The sequence below is a fragment of the Sceloporus occidentalis genome, unplaced genomic scaffold (genome assembly GCF_023333645.1).
Source record: "Sceloporus occidentalis isolate IW3139 unplaced genomic scaffold, rSceOcc1.0.p SCAF_30, whole genome shotgun sequence".
Taxonomy (NCBI): Eukaryota; Metazoa; Chordata; class Lepidosauria; order Squamata; family Phrynosomatidae; genus Sceloporus; species Sceloporus occidentalis.
The window spans coordinates 9,850,294-9,870,777 of NW_028317010.1; the positions used below are offsets into that span (position 1 = coordinate 9,850,294).

At 36.2% G+C, this 20,484-nt stretch overlaps 1 protein-coding gene across 1 annotated transcript; it reads right to left on the reverse strand.

Moving 5' to 3' along the window:
- Positions 1-6,576: 6,576 nt before the first annotated feature.
- LOC149299021 (putative neutral ceramidase C) lies at positions 6,577-19,552 on the reverse strand. The gene is made up of 20 exons (XM_089486829.1): positions 19,429-19,552; positions 18,753-18,934; positions 17,843-17,992; positions 17,361-17,537; positions 15,712-15,839; positions 15,306-15,383; positions 14,762-14,882; positions 13,538-13,663; positions 13,064-13,150; positions 11,926-12,030; positions 11,504-11,585; positions 11,072-11,187; positions 10,849-10,943; positions 10,618-10,657; positions 9,862-9,957; positions 9,544-9,639; positions 8,677-8,829; positions 8,103-8,162; positions 7,342-7,430; positions 6,577-6,772 (listed from the first exon to the last, which is right to left on the reverse strand). Exons 1-20 carry the CDS (start codon positions 19,550-19,552, stop codon positions 6,577-6,579), a joined length of 2,301 nt encoding a protein of 766 aa, XP_089342955.1.
- Between the last annotated feature and the right edge of the window lie 932 nt (positions 19,553-20,484).

The window sequence follows — 20,484 nt, forward strand, 5'->3', positions numbered from 1 at the left end:
ACTGCAGCTTTATTGCATTTGTACTTCCGTACAAAAATAACTGCAGTAAAACTGCAGTACAGTGAAGTACAAATGCAGTAAAACTGCAGTAAATGTGCAGTAATACTGCAGTAAAAGTGCAGTATTGCAGTTTTTTCATGTCCAAAAAACTGCAGTATTACTTCAGAAAAACTGCAGTAATTTTTTCGTAAGGGTGTGTACATTCTTCATGTTCGTTTTTTGCAGCAGCTTTGGCGCCACGATTTTAAATGTCCATACGAGCAACTCTGTTGGTCGCCAGCAGGGTCCTGCCATCAACCAGGGGACACCTGTACTTCATTGGCTGATGGCAGACGAGCCCCCTGCTGACGACCAATAGTGTCGCTCGTACAGACTTTTGAAATCCTGGTGCCGCAACTTGGCCGGAAGAGACCATTGGTCTCCCCGCTCCAAAAGCGGGGTCTCCCCAGGCCAAGTTCCGCCATCAGGAGTTAAAGGGCTGCGCGAGTGAGTGAGATTCTTCGTGTTGTGTGTCTTCGTCTTAGTATATGTTTTGTCGCCGCCATGTTCGTATGTTCGGTATTCGGGCTGAACAACGAAAACGTACCCTTGGTGTTCGTTTTTATGTTCACCCGAATACGAATGCACAAGTCTAATAGTAAGTTGTCATAAGAGTCTAGATTTTGTGTAAACTCCATAAGTGTTCAATTGTGGATGAGTAGATGAACGATGCTTACAATCGGAAAATAGAGAGTGTTTTTTATTACACTTTATTCTTCTGGATAAGGCTATAGAGTGTGTGGGTCTTTTCTCACTTTTTTCCATATACCATAGAGTAGCCGGTACTGTTTTATTCCTGGCTTAGATGGTGTATTTCCCCTTAGCTGTCCCATTGATTAAATGCTGACTTATAGGAAGAAGAATATCAGCATTGGTTGTTATGATGGTTTTCTGCATATGTCACAGGCTGTATTGGTCATGATGTGCACATAATGTATTTCTAAGTCTTTAAATGACTTAGAATCTCCATGGATATTTATACCTAGGGCTTCTTAAAATACAACTCCAGCAATGTATCCCTTTGTATTTTGGCATTGCTCCAACCTGGAGACACCCATGATTGGCATTCTAGTGCACTCCAGCCACCAAGGCCATACAGAATATGAAATATGGCAGCCACTAGTATGGTTATGTTGCCTTCCCCTGGTATAAGAAACACCATCCAACCATATAATCTTTCTTTGAAGATTAATGAACAAAAACAATTCCTTCTTCTTGAAATATGCATGATTATATCTGTGCCACATTTTCTTTGTATTTGGGAACTGTAATATTATTTATTACACTTTATAAGAATATATGATTTATGTTTTTGTAACAAGTTCCATTTTTTCAGCTCCATACGTCATAGAAAAGATTCCATTTGTGCAGATGGCATCTGATCCAGTTTTCGTGCAATCAGGTTAAATACAGTGCATCAGATAAGACTGTTTGTTCAAACTCAGGGTAGCCATGAACCATTAGGACAACACAACATTTTAACAAATACATTTTTTAATTTTACATTTCCTTCAAATCAAGTCTGTGCCTCAACTATAGTAACATACAGTCAAAATATTCTAGAAGCAATTAACCTTCATTTTTTATTACTTTTATTTTTTGCAACAATCAGGTTGGAAATCCCAACCACAGATCAAAGTGTCTCACACATTGATCTGCTCCAACCCCAAACTGAACAAAGTTTCACTTAAAAGCCACATATAAATCTCAAATAGTGCAAAATAATAATTATTGTTTTTATTATTATTAATTGTGTCTTGTACAGGAACACCAAAATTGATCTATATTTCTTAAGAGAGAATGAACTCGGTATTTGCATTTTGAGGCATGATGAGTGTTCGTGGGAGGCAATATTAATGTTGGTGTCCCCATTGTGTGATTAAGCGACAATAAACAATTAAGATTCAGGAAAAGTAACTATTAGAGAAAAATCTAGCACTAAACCTTGGTGTATGTATTCTAGAATCTTAACTGAGAGGTTGACATAAAATGAACCAGGAAATAACCAGCACCTATCACAAAAGATAAAGAATAAACCTTTATGTCCTTTGTGTCCAAAGCCCAGGAGATGGTCATGAGAATTGGGGCATAGTTTGCCACTGGTTTTGTCGATGATGAAACAGGTAAGATTTGGAGGATATTGTGACATAGGAACAGGTGAATGTGTCAGCGTGCAACAGTTTCTTTACCCAATAAAAGAAGAACATGTTCATTGAACAAAAGTACTAATTAGGAGTCCTAGATATCATCTGATCAATGCAAAGTATTTGAGTCAGTAAACGAGTCAGCTCCGGACTGTGTGACCCCCTTCATATGGTTATGTATAAAAAGTGAAGTCTGGTGTAGTCTGAAAATTGATTTTCTCACCATAGTAACCGCTGCAATTTCTATTCCAACGCTTACTATGGTGATAAGGCCACTTTTCAAATTTTGGCCAGAATCACTTTTTATACACAACCCCAAATATGTTTGATTTTGAAACGTAAACTTTTGTTTTGTTAACCAACACTGACACCAAGTGGTTATCCAACTAAATATGAAATATTTATTTTATACATAGTAAAAAGCTCTTTTTTGCAGTTATTGGCTAATTTTAAATTGACGCCAGCTGTTTTCTATATTTATATCTCTGAATATTGTTTGTTACAGTAACAAGAAACCCATGTTTGGAAAAACAATGTAATTGAAGAAAAAATACCTTTTTAAATAAAAAAAAGTGCACTTTCATTATATCCTTCCTTGTAAGTGTTTGTTTAATTTACTTTTAATGGTGTTATAATGGCCTTGTTAATGATATTTCCTTTGTACTATTTTTTTTCAAGACATATTTTAGAAAATGCAAAAATCAATTTACTTAAAGCAGTAATTCAAATGACCAGGAGATTGTACTAATCTATATTACACTTTCTCAATGTTATAATAATTAAGCACAACTTTTGACAGTTATCCTGAAATGAACCCAAGACCAATAACACACAAAACCGAAGCACATCTAATGAACGTATAACCCAAAATTACAGGGTTACATTTCTCCAGTGGGGCTAGACCCAGTTATTTCTTCAGCTAACCTGGGTAATGGTTTGGTGAAGTACTTCAGAAATTCAAATGCGTGTTTGTTCTAGAGTTGCAATGAATGGCTTGATCTATGTTAGGTCACTCCTACGTGCCTTACATGTAAACCCACTTGTGTCGTTATGGTCCGTATTGGCACGTTAGATTAATTCTACCTTTATAGGAAGCCCCGCTATAAATGTGAGCCACCAATCTCTAATGCAATTTAATTAGAAGCCATATCCTGAAATGTTACACGTATTGTGGTCACTTGATTTACTGCATATCTCAAAGGCCAAGTGCTATTTTCTACATATTTTTGCAGAAACATTGTAGACATTTTTGTAGAGGGTGTTTTTCAAGTAAGCCTTACTTAAGATTGAGTGGGTCACCTCTGTAGCCACAGATCTCTTTCCTCTAAATCAGGCTTAATTCAGAGAACAGGATTAAAGGTGCTCTGGAGTCTGCAGGAATTCTATAAATAAAATGTAATGTAAGACTGGTGCAAAGTGCTTAAAGTGCGCTGACCAGCACAAACCTTTCTACTTTACAACTAGATTCCTTGGAGACTGTATAACTTTTAATTACCATAAACCAGACTTGTTCTTCAGAAGAAAGAGGAGAAACATTGTCCTTACTAGAATCCCCTTTTAAGATCTAAATAATCATATAAAGTTTAATGTTTTACAACAAAAATGCATATCAAATCATGAGACTAGCTCACCTACAAACAGAATCAAACCACAGGAAACCTGGGATTTTAGTTCAGTTCAGTTTGATCTCACCCCAAGAGTGTTTCAAAACACAATGCAAATTTCCTCTACATGAGACAGTCAACAACCTCAAACATTATGATTTTTGGACTTTGCCAGAGAGCTTCAATTGGCATTGCCCTAGGCAAGGAGGTCTGGACTTCATCTGTACTCAGTTGGATACCAACACTGGCCTACTGATTAGGCTCACAGTGGTCAACATTAATAATAATAAGTAATAATAAATATTTGGGGTTGCTGGTTTTTTCATGCATCAAAATGCCTTGTAGTTGGGTTCTAGATGGTTGCTGAGGGCAGGACTAGACTGATATGTTGATGGAGATTTCTCGTTCCTAGTAACAAATGTGAGCTAAAACTTCTGAGCTGAGACGTGCCATTGGGTAAGCTATTATGATCTCAAAGATAAATAATACCTAGTCGTACACGCACGTCGTCCTACTTGTTGACATCATCATTATCTACGTTGTGTAGCCATAGAGCCGAGTTGAATAGCTTAGTAAGTAAATTCTCTATTTGTGTAAGTGCGAGACAAGTTATCGTTGTAGCTCATGTTCATTGTGTTTTATTAAGTGTAATTGATCCATTATTGTAATTGAGTCATTATATGCCACATCATGTGAATGAAATTAGCTGATTTTACAGCAATTGGCAGTGCATCAGCGAGGCGAGAGAAACAACTTTGTTTCCGGGAGACTCTTGGGAACTCTGCTTTTGGTACATATTTACAAGTAAATGATTGCTGGCTGACCTAAATAGTTCATATTTTCATTTAAATCTATATTTCTGTCAATGTGAATGGTGTGTAAAGAAGTATAGTATAATAAACATAAATAGTTACCTAAAGGCAACTACTCACTTAATTACCTCCTTCCCTTATGATTTAACCCCTTGTCCATGTTGTGAGAAAGACCTACCATTTAAACAGTAAAAAGGCTTATTGCAAACAAAAAAAGGTAATTATTATTACCATATAGCAGTATAATCAATTCACTCCTCGGAGACTACCACTTTCCCTTCTAATGTTGCTTGGCAAAGATATACTATGATGGAAAAACACCAGGACAGCAAAAAATGAGCAAAATACATAAAGTTTTTACTTAAAGCCTTCAGCTCTATGAGAAATGAATGTTGTGAGCAAGTTTGTTTATTGGTGTATATAATGATTTCATGGAACCAGAACACAACAAATGATCTCATTGTTTTTCTCAGTATTTGGTCAGCGTTCTGAATCGCATTAATGAGATATAACTTATAAACCATAACAGATGACACAGCTTTACTCCAATTCTTCAAGCCACAAAAGAAAAATGTTCTCATAACTTACCAAATAATATTTTGTGTGAGATTCAGAGGGTCCGGACATGACCATGCTCATGGGAGAAACAAAAAAAGCAAGAGCAGGATATTATTCTGATGTTCTGGAAACGTGGGATTTGGCATACATGATTGTCAAGTATCAAGACTAAGAAAAAGTGCATTACATAACCTGGATCATCCCCAGATAATACAGAACAAGTTGCGGCAGAGAAGCCCATTGCAACATAAATCATTATGGCAATAGTTTGAGTGTTTGCAATCGTCCAGAATTAACGATGAGTGAGCTGGCTGAAGTGTGACACAATCTGAACAAAACAGAGCCAGATACTATCGGCTGACACAGGACCCAACTCTCGTGTAGAAGGATGCCACGAGGACCTGCTGCCACGTTGGTGATATAGAGTTTAATAAATACATTTAATTGATGCTAAAATCTTTGTAGATGGCAGATGCAGTTAGAAGCCTAAAAGGGCTCGGTCTTAATACCCACAAGGACATCCTGACTAATGAAAGTCTATGAAGAAAAGGATTTTATTGAAACAAGCAGGACTTCATTAGCATTTCTATAAAGAATCAGCTCAGTGTGATGATTGAACAGGGAACGTTGTTCAAATATCATATGACTGACAACAATGGCAGCCTCCAGGCCTGCAGATAAAGTTACGTGGATCAAAATAAAATAAAAACACATTTCCACCGATGTTAACTATATTACTGTATTTTATCCATTTAATTACATGATTATTCCTCTGTGTTCTTACCCTATGGTGGGAACTGACTGGTTATGGTGTTTGAAGAAGTGGTGGGTTCAGGTATTGAATTGAATTAGTGATGGAGGTTTTGCTCCACATGAACTCAACTCTTAACTTAGTTAATACAATATGATCCTTAAATCTAACATTTTTTAAAGCCATTTACACTATTTGAAAAAATGCAAAGTAGAATCAAGGATACTAAAGAAAGCTTCATCTGAATAACCTGGATCATTGTATCCTTTAACACCTCGATAAAATCAGATGGCGCTTCTACTGAGAAAGCTTTATCCCCCAACATTGAAGGTCTGTTCATTAGAATTTACAAATAACATCAGACATATTATCACAATGCTTTTTCTAATTCAATCTAAATAAAATTATATATACATATAGATAGTTTACAAAAGCAAACATTCAATTCCTTGAAGGAAGTTGCCTTTTTTTTCAACAGGATTTAACACATCAAAATAAATCCTGATCTGCGTGAATCAATACATAACTAACTCCACAAGCCACCTACAAATCCCCAGTCCCTACATTTAAACTCAGTTTTGGTTTGACAAACCAAGTTGGAATTTATGTAAAGGTCTATTCAGTCCCCCTGAATCATTCAAAAATAATGGCAGCTTCATTGAAATGTGCTAATATTTTTTCTCCCAACCCAGGGCCACTTGGAAGTCAGAAGAAATGCCCTCGTAAGGTGTGACACGGGGTACTAGAAGCTGTTTATAATGTCCAAAGTGTCGAATCCTGTAGATTCCGGGTTGAACTGATGAAGGTATATGCCATTCCACTGTCCCATTGCTCTGGTTTCCGGTGCCCTTATGCCAATAATATCTGAATAAAATAGTCATGAAATATTTCAATGTCAAGATGTTGAATAAATACAAAAACTAAATACTTATGTTAAGGGGAATTGTAGATGAAAGCAGAGCTGGATTTCTAAAATGACTAGTTCCAATGCATGTCACCCTAAAACAATTAATGTGAAAATAGCTTCATGCAGCTTAATGCATCCAAATGTGCCCAAATGTCAATGAATTACTTCATAATTTTGCATAGCCTAAGTTTTTAGCCATCCAAGCCTATCTTAGATGTTTTGTGGCTTTTTGGTTTCCGACATTGCAAATTCCATTAAAAGCTTGTTTTTTGGGGAGCTTAATGAGTTTTAATGTACAAAACAGAACCTAAATATTAACCGATTTCCTCCAAACTTTCATCATAACCTACGGAAAATCAGCACTGCTTAGGAGTAGGAGTAACTGGAGTTCAGCGCAACGAAGTAATAACCAAAAATGTTGTAGACATGTTTTCTATGAAATATTACATTGTTATAATACAATATAATATGATTGTCTGTAAGAAAGCAGGGCATGAACTGATGTCATTACACGTGTGTTGCTCACCTGGTCTCCCATGAGGCATCATTATGTACTATTTGCCATGTTCCACTTAGATTCTCATATTTTTCCACTGCTAGGTATGTTTTGTTTGCCTGTGAAAAATATTAATATTTATTGAAGTTTTAGCCTATAAACATTCATTTTTGTGTTTTTAGTTCTGTTGAAGTTGTGAATGTTGTATGAAATATGAGGAAGTGATATACAGCTTAAAAAAACTAACATATATGAAATACAAATACTTTGGAGAAGCGATGTTATCCTGAAGATCGTCAACAGGATTTGGGAGCCAAAAGAAGGTAAATCTTGAAGGATCCAGCTCTAATGTGGCATTTCTAGCGTGTGTATCTAGTGAATAAACTCAGTCAAGGGCCATTACGTTCCCAGGACATGGCTGATATTGTAAAAACTTAACCCCCACCAGCCAGCCATAAGCAGGGCCAGCGAGGATAACAAAAAAGTGATTACTACTTTGTTGGTAGCGCAGAATATCAGCACCCGTAATCATACCCTCACTGCCAGGCTTTGATCACATAACCCCAGGATCATGTAACCTTAAGGCAAGTTGGCAGAAAAACTGCGAAAGAAGTCTTAACAAGCAGGAAGGGACAATAGGATAGTGCAGGGGACTGGAACAGGGAACAGAAATGTCTGAAAAATGGAAGCCAAAGCTGCAGCTGGCATCAGATGGACCCAAGTCTCAGCTTGGACTTGTTCTACCGAGTCTGAGATGTTTGGGGTAAGATGGAAGTATTAGGTGTACTTACCATGTAAGCAACTGAATTTCTTGGGTTTCCAGTAACAAATGTTACAGAGGCAATTTCTCCCTGTGAATGTCACATTATATACTTTGTTTAATGGAATATGAAATTTTTTTAAATATCCATTACAGGAAAATATATGACTTTGTACACTAACATTCACTATGACACAACTAAGTAACTGGTAGGGAAACTGACACATATTTAAGCATTACTTTATTCATTAAAATAACCAATAACTTATGCCTTTTGCTTGACCATCAGTGTAACTGGAGGTATTTAGGTTATTAGTTGACCTTAAGGAAGCTGACATCTGTCTTTCAGAATGGCAGCTTTATTTGACCAATTTCTTGTCCTGAATATTTACCCAAAGTTACATGGGATAATTTAGTGTATAGAAAAGTACAATCGAATATATATGAAAAGAGACCAATATACTTTAAAGTTACAAACTCAAGTTGCTTTAAGTCTTTTACCTCAATGGACAAATCCATAGCATTCTTTGGGCCATGGGCTCTGCAATGGATCACAGAACCTATGTTGATAAAAGTTCTCCTTTCTATACATGATTAGTGCTCACCGGATGGTAAAGTGGCATCACATCCTCCAGCACGTCTCCAAAGGTTGTGTTTCCAGGAGCTTTATCTTGAAGTACGTCAGGCAGTAAGCTGAACAGTTGACTCTCGTTAAAAAATGGGGGATGTGGTCCAGTTGGTAATTTGTCCACTGTGTTCTGAAACAAAGGGGTGTCGGATGCTGGATTAATTCTTCATTTTTTAAAAATAAATATACTTTGATTTGATTTACTCTTTGATCCATGCACTATAAAACATCCTATCAAGCAATGCCCACGGAAGAAGCTCAAAAGATTCAGACCTAATTATGTTGGCAAAATAAGTAAAATGAATGAAAATAAAAGGACTCTCCAAATACCAGCCAACCACAGACATACCCTGTTGCTGTATATGTATATCACTGATGGATTATTTATGAAGGGTATGTCCTAGGCCTGACCCAGGGCACCAAGACAGCGCTCTAGCTCAGAAAGTCACACAACATGAGGGGAGAGATACTACGGAGGTCTGTACTAACCAAAGTATTGCCCGAAGCACAGGCCTCCATAGTGCAAATGGGCCATTCAAAAGAAGATCTCCTATCTGATCCCAGAAAGGCCGTCTGCCCCTGATAAAGCACCCTGCTCCACCTGCTTCCCTAAAATAAGCCTCTGATAGACATTGTACAACACAATCTTACAGAAGAAGCTGCATTTGAAAAACTCACAAGTAAAAAGGTACTTGTGTGGTATGAAATATAGTGTACATTGTATTAAAATACTTACTGATGAATTCCATGAATACATGCATCCAAGCATGTTACACGTACAATATAGAGCCCCCTTTTTTAGTTTAACATGTTTCTTGGTTACCTGAGTGGCTCGTTCATTTACCTCTGCAATGGCTTTAGCCAGACCTCTGAACAGCTGTATATAAGCAGACAGCGTATGGGGCCCAAAAATTGTAGATGCTGCTTCATATCGCTGAGCCTGTATCAATACAAAGAAAACTGCATCGTTTGTCAACAGCCATGTAAACAGGTCAGTATACTAAATGAGAAAGAGGGAAATAATGGCAGAAATGTTGAAAATGCTATTGTGTAAAAATGCCTTAGTTCTGTAGAGATTAAAGGGCCTTTGCCTAATGCCTAATACACATTCCCAGGTGGGGCACGGCTTTTATAGAGGTTCATTTTGGATTTGTTAGCTTACCTGATACTCTTCATAGGTGGTGATGTAGTGGGTATATACATTAGACAGTCCGGAGATAACAATGTCTGGGTTGCTGGTGCCAAGTGGATCTAACTCCTAGGAAAATGAATCCTGAAGTGAGTATATTTGGTTTGTTGAAATACTTAAGTATACGTACAGTAAACATTCATGAATCAATGTCATTTGGACCCCTGCTATATGGTATAATACGATAATATTTTCTGAAAGAGTGGCATATGTCCGTATTCCTATGTAATGTCTTCATAATATTAACTTAGTATAGTTCTTTATAGGGTAAATTGAATAAAATCAGCAGCCCTAGTTCGTCGTATACTGACAACTACAACTATGTACAAATGGTGAAACATCATCCATTATACATGCCTAGCCCAAATCAGCTGGCTGTATGGCCATAGGATACCTCTTAAGTGTCCTTCTATAATGCCTAGTAGCCCCAACGTCCCACTCTTGCAGGCGGTGGAGATCATGGGCAGGTTGGGAGTGTCCTCTGCTCTCCCATGACCAGCCTAAGTGCTGTAAAAATCAATGATGGTCTGTGCTGAAGCTCCTTCACAGCTTCCACGTGGACTCCTCAGCGACCCCACTCCAGCCACACACACACCCTAACAAAGATGTACCATTTTGGGACATGGACTATGAGTATGCCATAGTCCACGTTCAAGGGAATAAACATTCTTATCAGCTGACGCAAAGCAATTCTATCATTAATATAATACCATTAAACCCAAAACTTACTTTCTTTACAGCTTCTCTTAGTCTTCGCCCTGACATAGTTCTGTTGAAAAAAACAATAATTTTCAGTAACGAACTGAAAAATGTTTTATTGATGGCCTTACAGCTGTTGATACCTGTTGATGTTATATACCCTCTCCCTTGCTGACTATATGGTTAGAACTATAACTTAAAATATTTTTTCGATTCATTTCTGTGCAGATATTGAATACTAAATCATACGTTAATACATACGTAAACTCTCCCGGCACAGCAAGCACTGCCAACGATCCAATGGTTAGCATTTGAACATCAATTATTGTTGGATGCCATGGTAATGGGACGGAAACCTATAAGGAAGAAATATACACTTTTTATTAGGATCGTGATTGTACCATGATGAAAAATAAATGTAGGTAAATATAAATAAAATAAAACTAAGTAGATTATTAGTACTGCAGTCACATATCCTATTTACCTCTCCAGTATTTAGCAAGATAGGTTTAGGTTTCTGACATTCTACAGTTTCGTTTGATGGCTTTCCGAAAATCAGATCACGTATTCCATCCCAAAATGGATGACCTTCTAAAGTTCCTGTAAGTATAGCAATGTTGGTTACATGTATTTTATTATATATAACATGTATTTTATTATATATATATATATTTATTATAAGGGACGCTTCCCTTTTTTTTGTAATTGCGTGAAATTTTGTAAGTTTGCCCCTTATCACTGCTCAGTTATTATCTCTTTATGTATTGAAATGTTTCTATCACACCTCCTCTCTTTGTTGTTCCCTCCAAGCTATACATGTGATCTCTAATCATTTTTATCTTACAAACCATTTTAATAGTCATCTTTCATCTTTGAAATTTCTCCAAAACATAAATAACCATCTGGGTATCCTTACCTTGTGTGAAACTGAGTATTCCGACACCATCAACAGTTCCAGCAGCAAAGCTGTAGCCAAGAGCTGGCTTGCATGTGTGTGCCTAGAAAGAAAGAAAGAAAGAAAGAAAGAAAGAATGGAAGAAAAGGAAGGTAGGAGATGAAATGAAAGAAGGAATGAAGGAAGGAGAGCAAAGGAACGAAGAAAGGAGAGGAAAGAAAAGAAGGTAAGGACAGGAAGGAAGGAAGGAGAAGAGAGGAGAGGGCGGAGATGAAAGGAAGGAAGGACGGAAGGATAGGAAAGGAAGGAAGGAAGAATGAAGGAAGGCAGGAAGGAAGGAAGGCAGGAAGGAAGGAAGGAAGAAGGGAAAGGAAAGCAATTAATTTATGTGTTCCACTTGTAGCAATGGATGCAATGAATGGTGGGATATAAATGTAACTTACAGTGTGAGTGTCATTGAGCTGCACGGTAACATTACTCATATCAACCCACTGATGGGCCGAATTCACAGATCCTTCGACTTCCGTGAAAGCTGCATCATAAAGAGCCTTATTGGAAAAAGATGAATATTTATCAAAATACCGGCAAACAAAAAAAAAATGAAATTGATAAATAAAAACAAGAAACCCTAACTTGTAATAAAAGAAATTAATACATAGCATGTTTGCTCACGTAATTAAAACATGTTTTCATATTCTATTTATCTACCATAACATGTTTTTGATTATTAGTATTATAATGTAAAGTCATAGAAATGTAAAACCTATATCATTTAAACTACGTTCAAACACCTAGTTATATTTTGACATAGACATTAAACCCAAGAAGTTTAATGCCTAAGGCCTGGAACATTGTAATTCAATAGCTTGCATCTTACATTTTCTATCTTCTGTTGTCTTGTTTGTTTGTTTGTTTATAATACTAATAATCAAAAACATGTTATGGTAGATAAATAGAACATGAATATACATTTTAATTACCTGAGCAAACATGCAATTTATAAATGTATTTTATTATAGGTTTTTTTATAAACATATTATATAAGGGATAACAAAGCACACTAGAAGCAAGCACTTCCAAGAATCACATACAGGCTAACGGTTTGAAAAACAGTGCTTTTTTTTTTACTTACATTTATTTATCCATATTTATTCATTTATATAAATATTTTGCATATGTATATATTTTTATTATATATATTATCTATTTACTGTATTTATTAATTCATTGAGTATACCCTAGCACCCACTAGTGTGCTTTTTCTCCTTTACATATGCAATATTTCTGCGAAGGTATTGGGCGTCTTTTCAGTGAATGCAGCTTGGTATATATATATATATATATATATATATATATATATATTCCTCACTCTATACCCTACCATTGTGGTGTTTTTTTAATTGTATCTAGATTGTTAGTTATTACTTACAGCATTATTTATTATTTATTATTTTACTGAACAAATCCAAACAGCCATAATCCTGTCTTGCCATAAAATGATGTCATTTCTAAAGAGAAAAGTTATGCATGAGAAACACGTAAGAAGTAACATAGACATATTGCTTGCGTCTATTTGCCTACCTTGGCCCTCAGGTAGATTTTCTCTCCAATTATTTTTGTACTCTCAAATACATCCTTTCCAGGCCCAGTAGCCATGCAGGTCGTAGTCTGATAAAGGGATTTACAAACAGAAAAAAAAACGTAATTTTAAATAATTTCTATACAAATATCATTTTCAAGATAAATTACATTTCAAAAAGATTATATACAGATTCTTTCGTACGAATAAAGAAAATGCTAAAGTAGACTAAAATCCTGGCAAAGCCTTTGAAAAACAAAATGTAATCAACACAAAATAATTTCAATTTTGGTTAAAACTGCATCAATGTCAATATAAGTTAATTATAAAGAGACGGTCACACTGCTTCCTTCCATTGATGTGTAAAAGAGTATTAGATGTATTGTATTTTTTGTAGGTGTATTTTTGGATGTCCATCACTCCATGAGCTGGTGTAGCTACAATGTCACTGGAATCACTGCTAATGCCCCACTTACCCCTCCAATTTCACAGGTACTAGTAGGGTTCTCACATGACTCCCCTGTGTTTATACAATGAGGACCTTTTGTATTTGGTGATACATCCCCAAGGTTTGACGAAGCAAAGGCTGCTACAAATGATCCCTGCATCAGGATAAAATGTGGAAACATCAGAAGCAATACGAATCACGTACGTTAAAGACATTAGAAAACTAGAATGTGTAATAATGTTTATATTCTTTATTAAATCATCATTGTGGAGCCATAAACACCAGTAAAATAATTAACCTATTGGTTAACAATATGAGGATGCAAACTATCTAATTCTTCATATTGTATGGGTTTAAATCACATTAACTGTTTTGTACTTATTTTATAAATGGCGGAATGCCCAAGAACGTTGATGATGTTATTTATTCAATAAACTGTATTCCTATAAGCATTTTCTATTTAAAAAAAAAAACCTACAACCTGAAAAGTGTTAAAAGACCAGATTGTGACAGCATTTTGCGCAATGCTTATTAATGAAAGTGTTTTTCTAAAACTGGCAGGTCAGCTAAGTATTGCAAAAAAGATTATCAAAATAATCATTACTGATGGCTTTTTTTGCTTGTTTTCTTCCATGAGGACTATTGAGTTTTCTAAGGAACAAAACTAAGTACAGAGCAGATATGGCCATGACTACACATGAGATCTGAAACACGACTTGAACTTTGTACATTGGCAAACACACTAAAAAGATATAACATGTGTTGTATTAATCTTTCTAAAGTACAGGCAGACCCTTGGACCCACAAACAATATTCAGTTGCTGCTTTCTATTTACAAGCAAGACCATAGACTGCAAAGAATACGTTTCTTCAACAAACTTATCATTTTGAATTAATCTCAAAAAATGTGATTTTCAGTTACTTTAAAAATGAAAGAAATTTGATACTTTCGGAAATCGTATCGGACTCAAAACTTTGTTAAAAAAAAAAATCAAGTAATTTTTTTTTCTTCATACCCATGCTGCTCCAGAGTTCCAAATTATTTTGTAACACTATGATAAAATCCATTTCTTTTTATACTCACTTTCAGCTTTTGTTTTAATGAATTTTAACAAAGGATTGCATTACATCATTTTGTCTAACCTTTTATATGATAGAATGTTTATGTAAATATATCATTTGTACTGTATACAAAAATATTGTTTATTATTTTAATATTATTTTCATAAAATAAGTCATTTAAGATGCCCACCTCGCCAGGTAAAAAGCCTTTATTCTTTTCTTGTTCAAAAAGATATGAAGCATAACCCATGTTGTCGCTGCTCACCAGGTGGTTCTTGTTGTCCATGCTAACCGCATGAACCGCAAACCAGCTGTGATTGAGAAAACGAGAAATCGCTTTTCAAATAATCCAAAAAAATACTTTAACATTAAAAAGAAGACATGAAACATACTATTAGGAGAAGAAACAAAAAGGTGTATTGTTGGGGAGCCTTAGGTTTCCTTTGTTTCCTTCTTCTGACTTTTTATCAGTCTATATTTTCTTCTTTTCTTAGGCAGTCTCCTTGTTTGCCTTCTTAAATACCGTATTAGAGTCAAGAATTTAAATCAGCATATATTCCAAAACTAGACAATTTAATTTCCTTCCCAATTCTATTTTGAATTTTTATCAGATTTTATATCTGATTTAAGCCATTTCTGCCTCCCCGCCATTACCATTGTTGGTGAGATGTGTTTCATATGCATTCTGTGAACTGCAAAGCTTTGGGCGTTGGACACACAGAAGATCTGCTTACCTGAACATTCCAATTTCCTGGTTATTCATATCTGTCATCTTCAGGATGGTCATGTCTTTGTCTGTGTTAGATGGGTACCTGTATAAGAGATCAACCAACACTTATTGGTGGCTCTGGGCTGATCTTCATATCTGCAAAACTGTCTGATGGTCTGATACTTAAATAAAGTAAACTGCTCTTGCATTGTATCATCTCACAAACTGTTGCAAAATACAGCTACCAAACAATAAAGGATGATGTTGTGAACTCTCTTAGTCTTATTTAACAAACATACATATGTTCCTTGAATCGCTCCACATTATAGTTTGGCATTAACATCAAAGATCTGCTCGCATGCCGCCTCATGCACTAAAATGATGGGAAAATGAAGCAGTTGCTGATGAAACTTTCATTCTAATATCCTCACTTGTTCCGCTCAGACTCTGGATTGAGGAGATATGAAGTTGGACTTCTATTTATATGACTGTCGTCCACCGTTCCTTTATTCAGAAAGATCCTGCCTCGTTTCATTGTTTCGTGTGCTCTGTCAATGCTCTGAGAACGCATACAGAAAATGGAATAAAGTTAGCTGGAATATCTTCGCATATATATAGACTTCCTGGAAGACTTCCATCCTATACTCATTTTTGTTATTTTGTACTTGGAAACGTCTAATGTACATTTCTTATCCCGGAGAGCACAGCAGCACTCAGTCCTGGTCTACAAAAACACGTTTACAAGCAAAGCCAATTTAACTATATAATAATAAAATTACATTTCAAAATATGAGCAAGATATAGTTAAATTGGCACTCTTTCAGTGCTGGTTCATCTCATCTTAGTTAGAATGATTAAATGCAGGCTAGCACTGTACTACATAAACCTCGCCGATTAGTACAATTATACATTAAGCTGTAATTTAAAATATTTGTGTAATTATTGCTTTAACAAAATAAGAGCTTGTATTTTCAAGGATCTCAGCATATTTTGGTTATAGCAAGACTAAATTAAGGAAGATCTTATCACATTTTTACAGCTAGTTTAACATAATTGAATGCAATTTGGCAATTACTTTGATCTCATTGGATACACAGAAGTTTGCTTTGATCCGAATAAAGTGAAATTAGAGCACATTGTACTGGGCTTGTGAGATAGGATCACTAAATGGCTCACTAAATCTGTATGTGGGTTTGAGCAATTAAGATATTTTTTGGGGGGTTTACTGGGCATTTGAATTGCTTGCTGGTGACTCTGTATACACATACAGTATATACGTACATGCATAAACAAATACACATAGTCCCTCTCACACACAAATACCAACCTTGTGGCTTCTCTCCTGCGCCCATGCGGTGTAAGGTGCTTTACAGATAATGTCAGAGCCAGGCACCCAGTAATGCGGGGCTGATCCCCCTGAAACTGCTGCCATAGGCCATGTGCTAGTCGCCACTGCCCTAATGTAACCCCAATGAGCACCCAGCTACAGTAGTCAATGCAGCTACTGCTCTCAAGCCAGTGGTGGTATATCTGCAGATTATCCATTAGAACTCTGGGGCCAACAAAAGCTCAGAGGCCCCTAGGCATGTGTCTAGTGTGCTTAATGGATAACCTGCCACTACCATTGTGGGATCTGTTTCATCAAGTCTATTTTTTTTAGACAGATCACTGAATCAAGGCCATTATATCTATAGATGTTGGCATGTCCCCGGGACCCGCTACTGGCCAGCTTCGCCTATACACTAAGTGCCCAACTTTACCTGCCTACACCTGAGCCTCCTCACTGTTGCGATCATCTAAGTCCTTGTCCCCTTAGCCTGGGGCTCAACCCCTTGTCAGGGCTGCAAAATGGCGTACAAATCTGTAGATAATAACTCAATGAACTATGGTTTACTTTACTCCATTAAACTCATGTTGTTTGCTGAGATGTATTCCTATGATAATTAATAGTCTTGCCCTGGATTATTTGATTAACTTAATACAATCAACGGTGTATATAAGCGCACTATGGAAGTACATTCTTCTACTATAATAATGTAAATATAGAATTTGTATTTGAATAGTCCGTTATTTTACGTACCGTAACAATCCCATTGACAATAGCATCGGTGGCAGGTCTGAGAAACCCTTTGCTCGACAACATGAAGATTGTGTATTGGAAATAACCGGCAGGCCCAGCGTGTGTGTGGGTGCCGCTTAGTATAACATTGTCTTGTCTGTAGAGACCTCCATATTTGCTCTTCAGTTTATTCATTACCTGACAAAACACAAAAATCCAATCTTTCAAGTAACATTATTATTATTACTATCTTTTATTTATATAGCGCCAACGATTCCCACAGCACTGTAGACTGAGACAAACCATTAGGTAAAAAACTTGGATCATTCTTCCTGCTGCCCTATTAAATTTGTTGGTCAGTTTATATACCCTGTACATAGATTCATTTCAATTCAAGGGGATCCCTGCAGAAATACAAGTCTTAATCTCAATGAATATGGTATAAATGATAATCATTATGTCACGTTATCAATAAACAAGCTAATTCTATTCACAATACATACCTCCAGCCTAACTCGCTGTGAAACCATCCCTATGTCAGCGCTTACAAACACCACTCGTTTGGAATTATCAGGTTCTGCTACAATGAAAGCTCGGCTGTATTGTCGAGTATGAATCCCTCCTGCCAGCTGATCGCTGCTTGCATATCCCATCTAACAAGAAATATGTAAAATATCATTAATTCTGGAACAGCAAAATCAGTTTTTAACACGTCGTAGAAATATTACAGCATCTGGATGAGGAGAATTCAAAATGGGGATTTCAGATTGGGGAGATGATCAGCCAATCAGAAATCCATTTCCATGGGGATTCATATTACACAAACTCACCGTATGATGCCAAACATCAAAAGGATCCCTCCGTAACACTATTAGTGTGGTTCTCGTGTAAATAAGGTAGATAAGAAGTACAATAAATATATATATATCTTAATTCACCATCCTTGTGTAACTTTATGCTTAAATTGTTACCCTTAAATGTTCTAATGTACCTTCTCATGAATTACTGACAAGTATATGAAGAACAAAGAGCACCAGACTCTACTGGGAGGACTCTACTCTATTTGTGCGGAGGCCCCACAAATACATATGGTGGAATGTTTCATGGTCATATTTAGTAAGGGACTGGTTGCATCCCTTTATGGGGTCTTAGGGTATGACCAGGGCCACCATGCTTTAGCCCTCAATCCTTTACACAGTTCTTCCAGAGGCCTTCTGATCATGGGCTGGTGCCACACACACACCGCTGGCTCAGCAAACTCCTCCTCATGGATAAAATGGTGTGTGGAGTTTAATCAATTGGAATAAAAAATAGCAGCACTTTCCCGTAACATCGTTGTGTATGCATTTTTTGTATTTTATTTGAGATTGTCTCTGTAAGGACAAGCATCCATTCTTCACTAGTGTAAGTTACCAATGGAACATCTGCTAGCAGACCAGTACAGTCTGCCCTTCCAACACCAACAAGATAGGCATCATGGTATGGATCAGGTGTTGTTGTTTTGGTGGTGGTTGTTGTCGATGCCGTTTTGATGGGAGTGGACGTCGTCTGAGAAGTCTTATGGGTGCTGTTTGTAGGCTCAGGAGTTGTTGCAACTAAAAGAAGAAAAAAAAGAATTTTCAAAAAACATTTTTGTTTTATTATGCGTGTGTATATGTATGTATGGGCGGCATTGACCGACTCCCAAGAGGTTCTTCTATGAGAAGGGCATATTGATTCTGCATGATGTATAACTAATGCAGTGAGATTCCTACACTTAACTATGCATAATAAAGAGCCAGTTAAGCAGGATTTGACCTACATAATGTAAGTCGGATTTCAGGGCTGTCAGGAAATAATGTGAATAATGAGAGTAACATGCATTTTACACTGGACAGCATCCTGTTGGTGATCCCTGGTCATGACCGACGACTTATATTTACTAATAATTAACAAGAGTGATTAAAAAAACATGTTTAATACTTTTCATCTTGCCATTCATTGCAAAAGTTTCACTGTTCTAGTTTTTAGACTAGTTAAGCAGATATTGTCGCATGAAAATACTAATTATCGTTAATGAAAATTGAATAAGAGAAAAGGTAGAACTTGCCACTAGAATTCCCATTATCCTGCACAATAAATACGACTGCTATGAGTCCGCCAACTATACACATGGTTAACACAAGTAGTACGATCAGCGTCACTTCCAGTCTGCTTAGAGTCTTCTTTGCCATTTTATATAATGCAGAATCTAGAGACAGACATAAACAGGTTAATAAAACTGTATTTGGTTTAGGATCATAACAAAATATTGTCAAAATTAGAAAATATGTTAACGTTGCTATGAACATAAATAACCCACTTAGTTTAGTTCCAGTTGTTGAAATGTTCTTGAACAAACATTGATCAGAGAGGTTTGATAATAGATTATTAACAGGGAAATACTGAAAAAAAGTACTGGATAGAGGTAAGGGAAACAGGTGAGTGATTAGAATTGGACATAAAACAGATGACAATTTGAATGCAAAGAGTTGCATTTCAGAGGGAAAAATAATTAAAGGTACGTGGATAACAAGTAGAACATACCCATTATATTTACTATGGGATTTTAAAGAGAAAATAATAGGATTTTATGAAATATATCATTATTGGATAGGAATAAAGGCGCCATTGTGAAAACTGGACAGTCAGGTCTGAAATGAATTATGTATCGTGTATTGTAATATATACATATATTGAGGAGTCAACTAGTCAAAACTATTTGCAATTTTTAGCCAATCAGCATGGACTACAATTTCCATAAACCATTCAATAAAGTATAAATGTGATGACGTGGGAGGAAATGTGGGGAATATAATGGATAGTAAGACCAATAATGGTTTCGCATCAACAGATCAAGTTATCAAATGTAACTCCGTCCAGTGGAGTTTTTCACTTTTTCATTTTTGTAAAACTATGAAACTATTTTCCGTTCCACTCCAAAATAAGCAATCTCTGGTCTGCATGCTGAGATAATGGCTGATTATGGAGTTTCTTTCAAGCCACAATGAAATTACCTCTTTTAACCAGCTACAGCGTACTGGCTTTTATATATCATCTAAATATTTTAGTTATTCAAAATATATTTTCTAGAGATTTGCCAGCTGGATAAAATGAAGCAAATTGT

Excerpts from the sequence above, each read along its gene's own strand:
- LOC149299021 (XM_089486829.1), bottom strand. The coding sequence starts at position 19,552 with ATGGCAAAGAAGACTCTAAGCAGACTGGAAGTGACGCTGATCGTACTA. Across the intron at positions 9,958-10,617 it reads TAAGAGAAGCTGTAAAGAAA|GAGTTAGATCCACTTGGCAC; the intron begins GTAAGTTTTGGG and ends TCATTTTCCTAG. Across the intron at positions 8,830-9,543 it reads TGGCTAAAGCCATTGCAGAG|AACACAGTGGACAAATTACC; the intron begins GTAAATGAACGA and ends CCTTTGTTTCAG.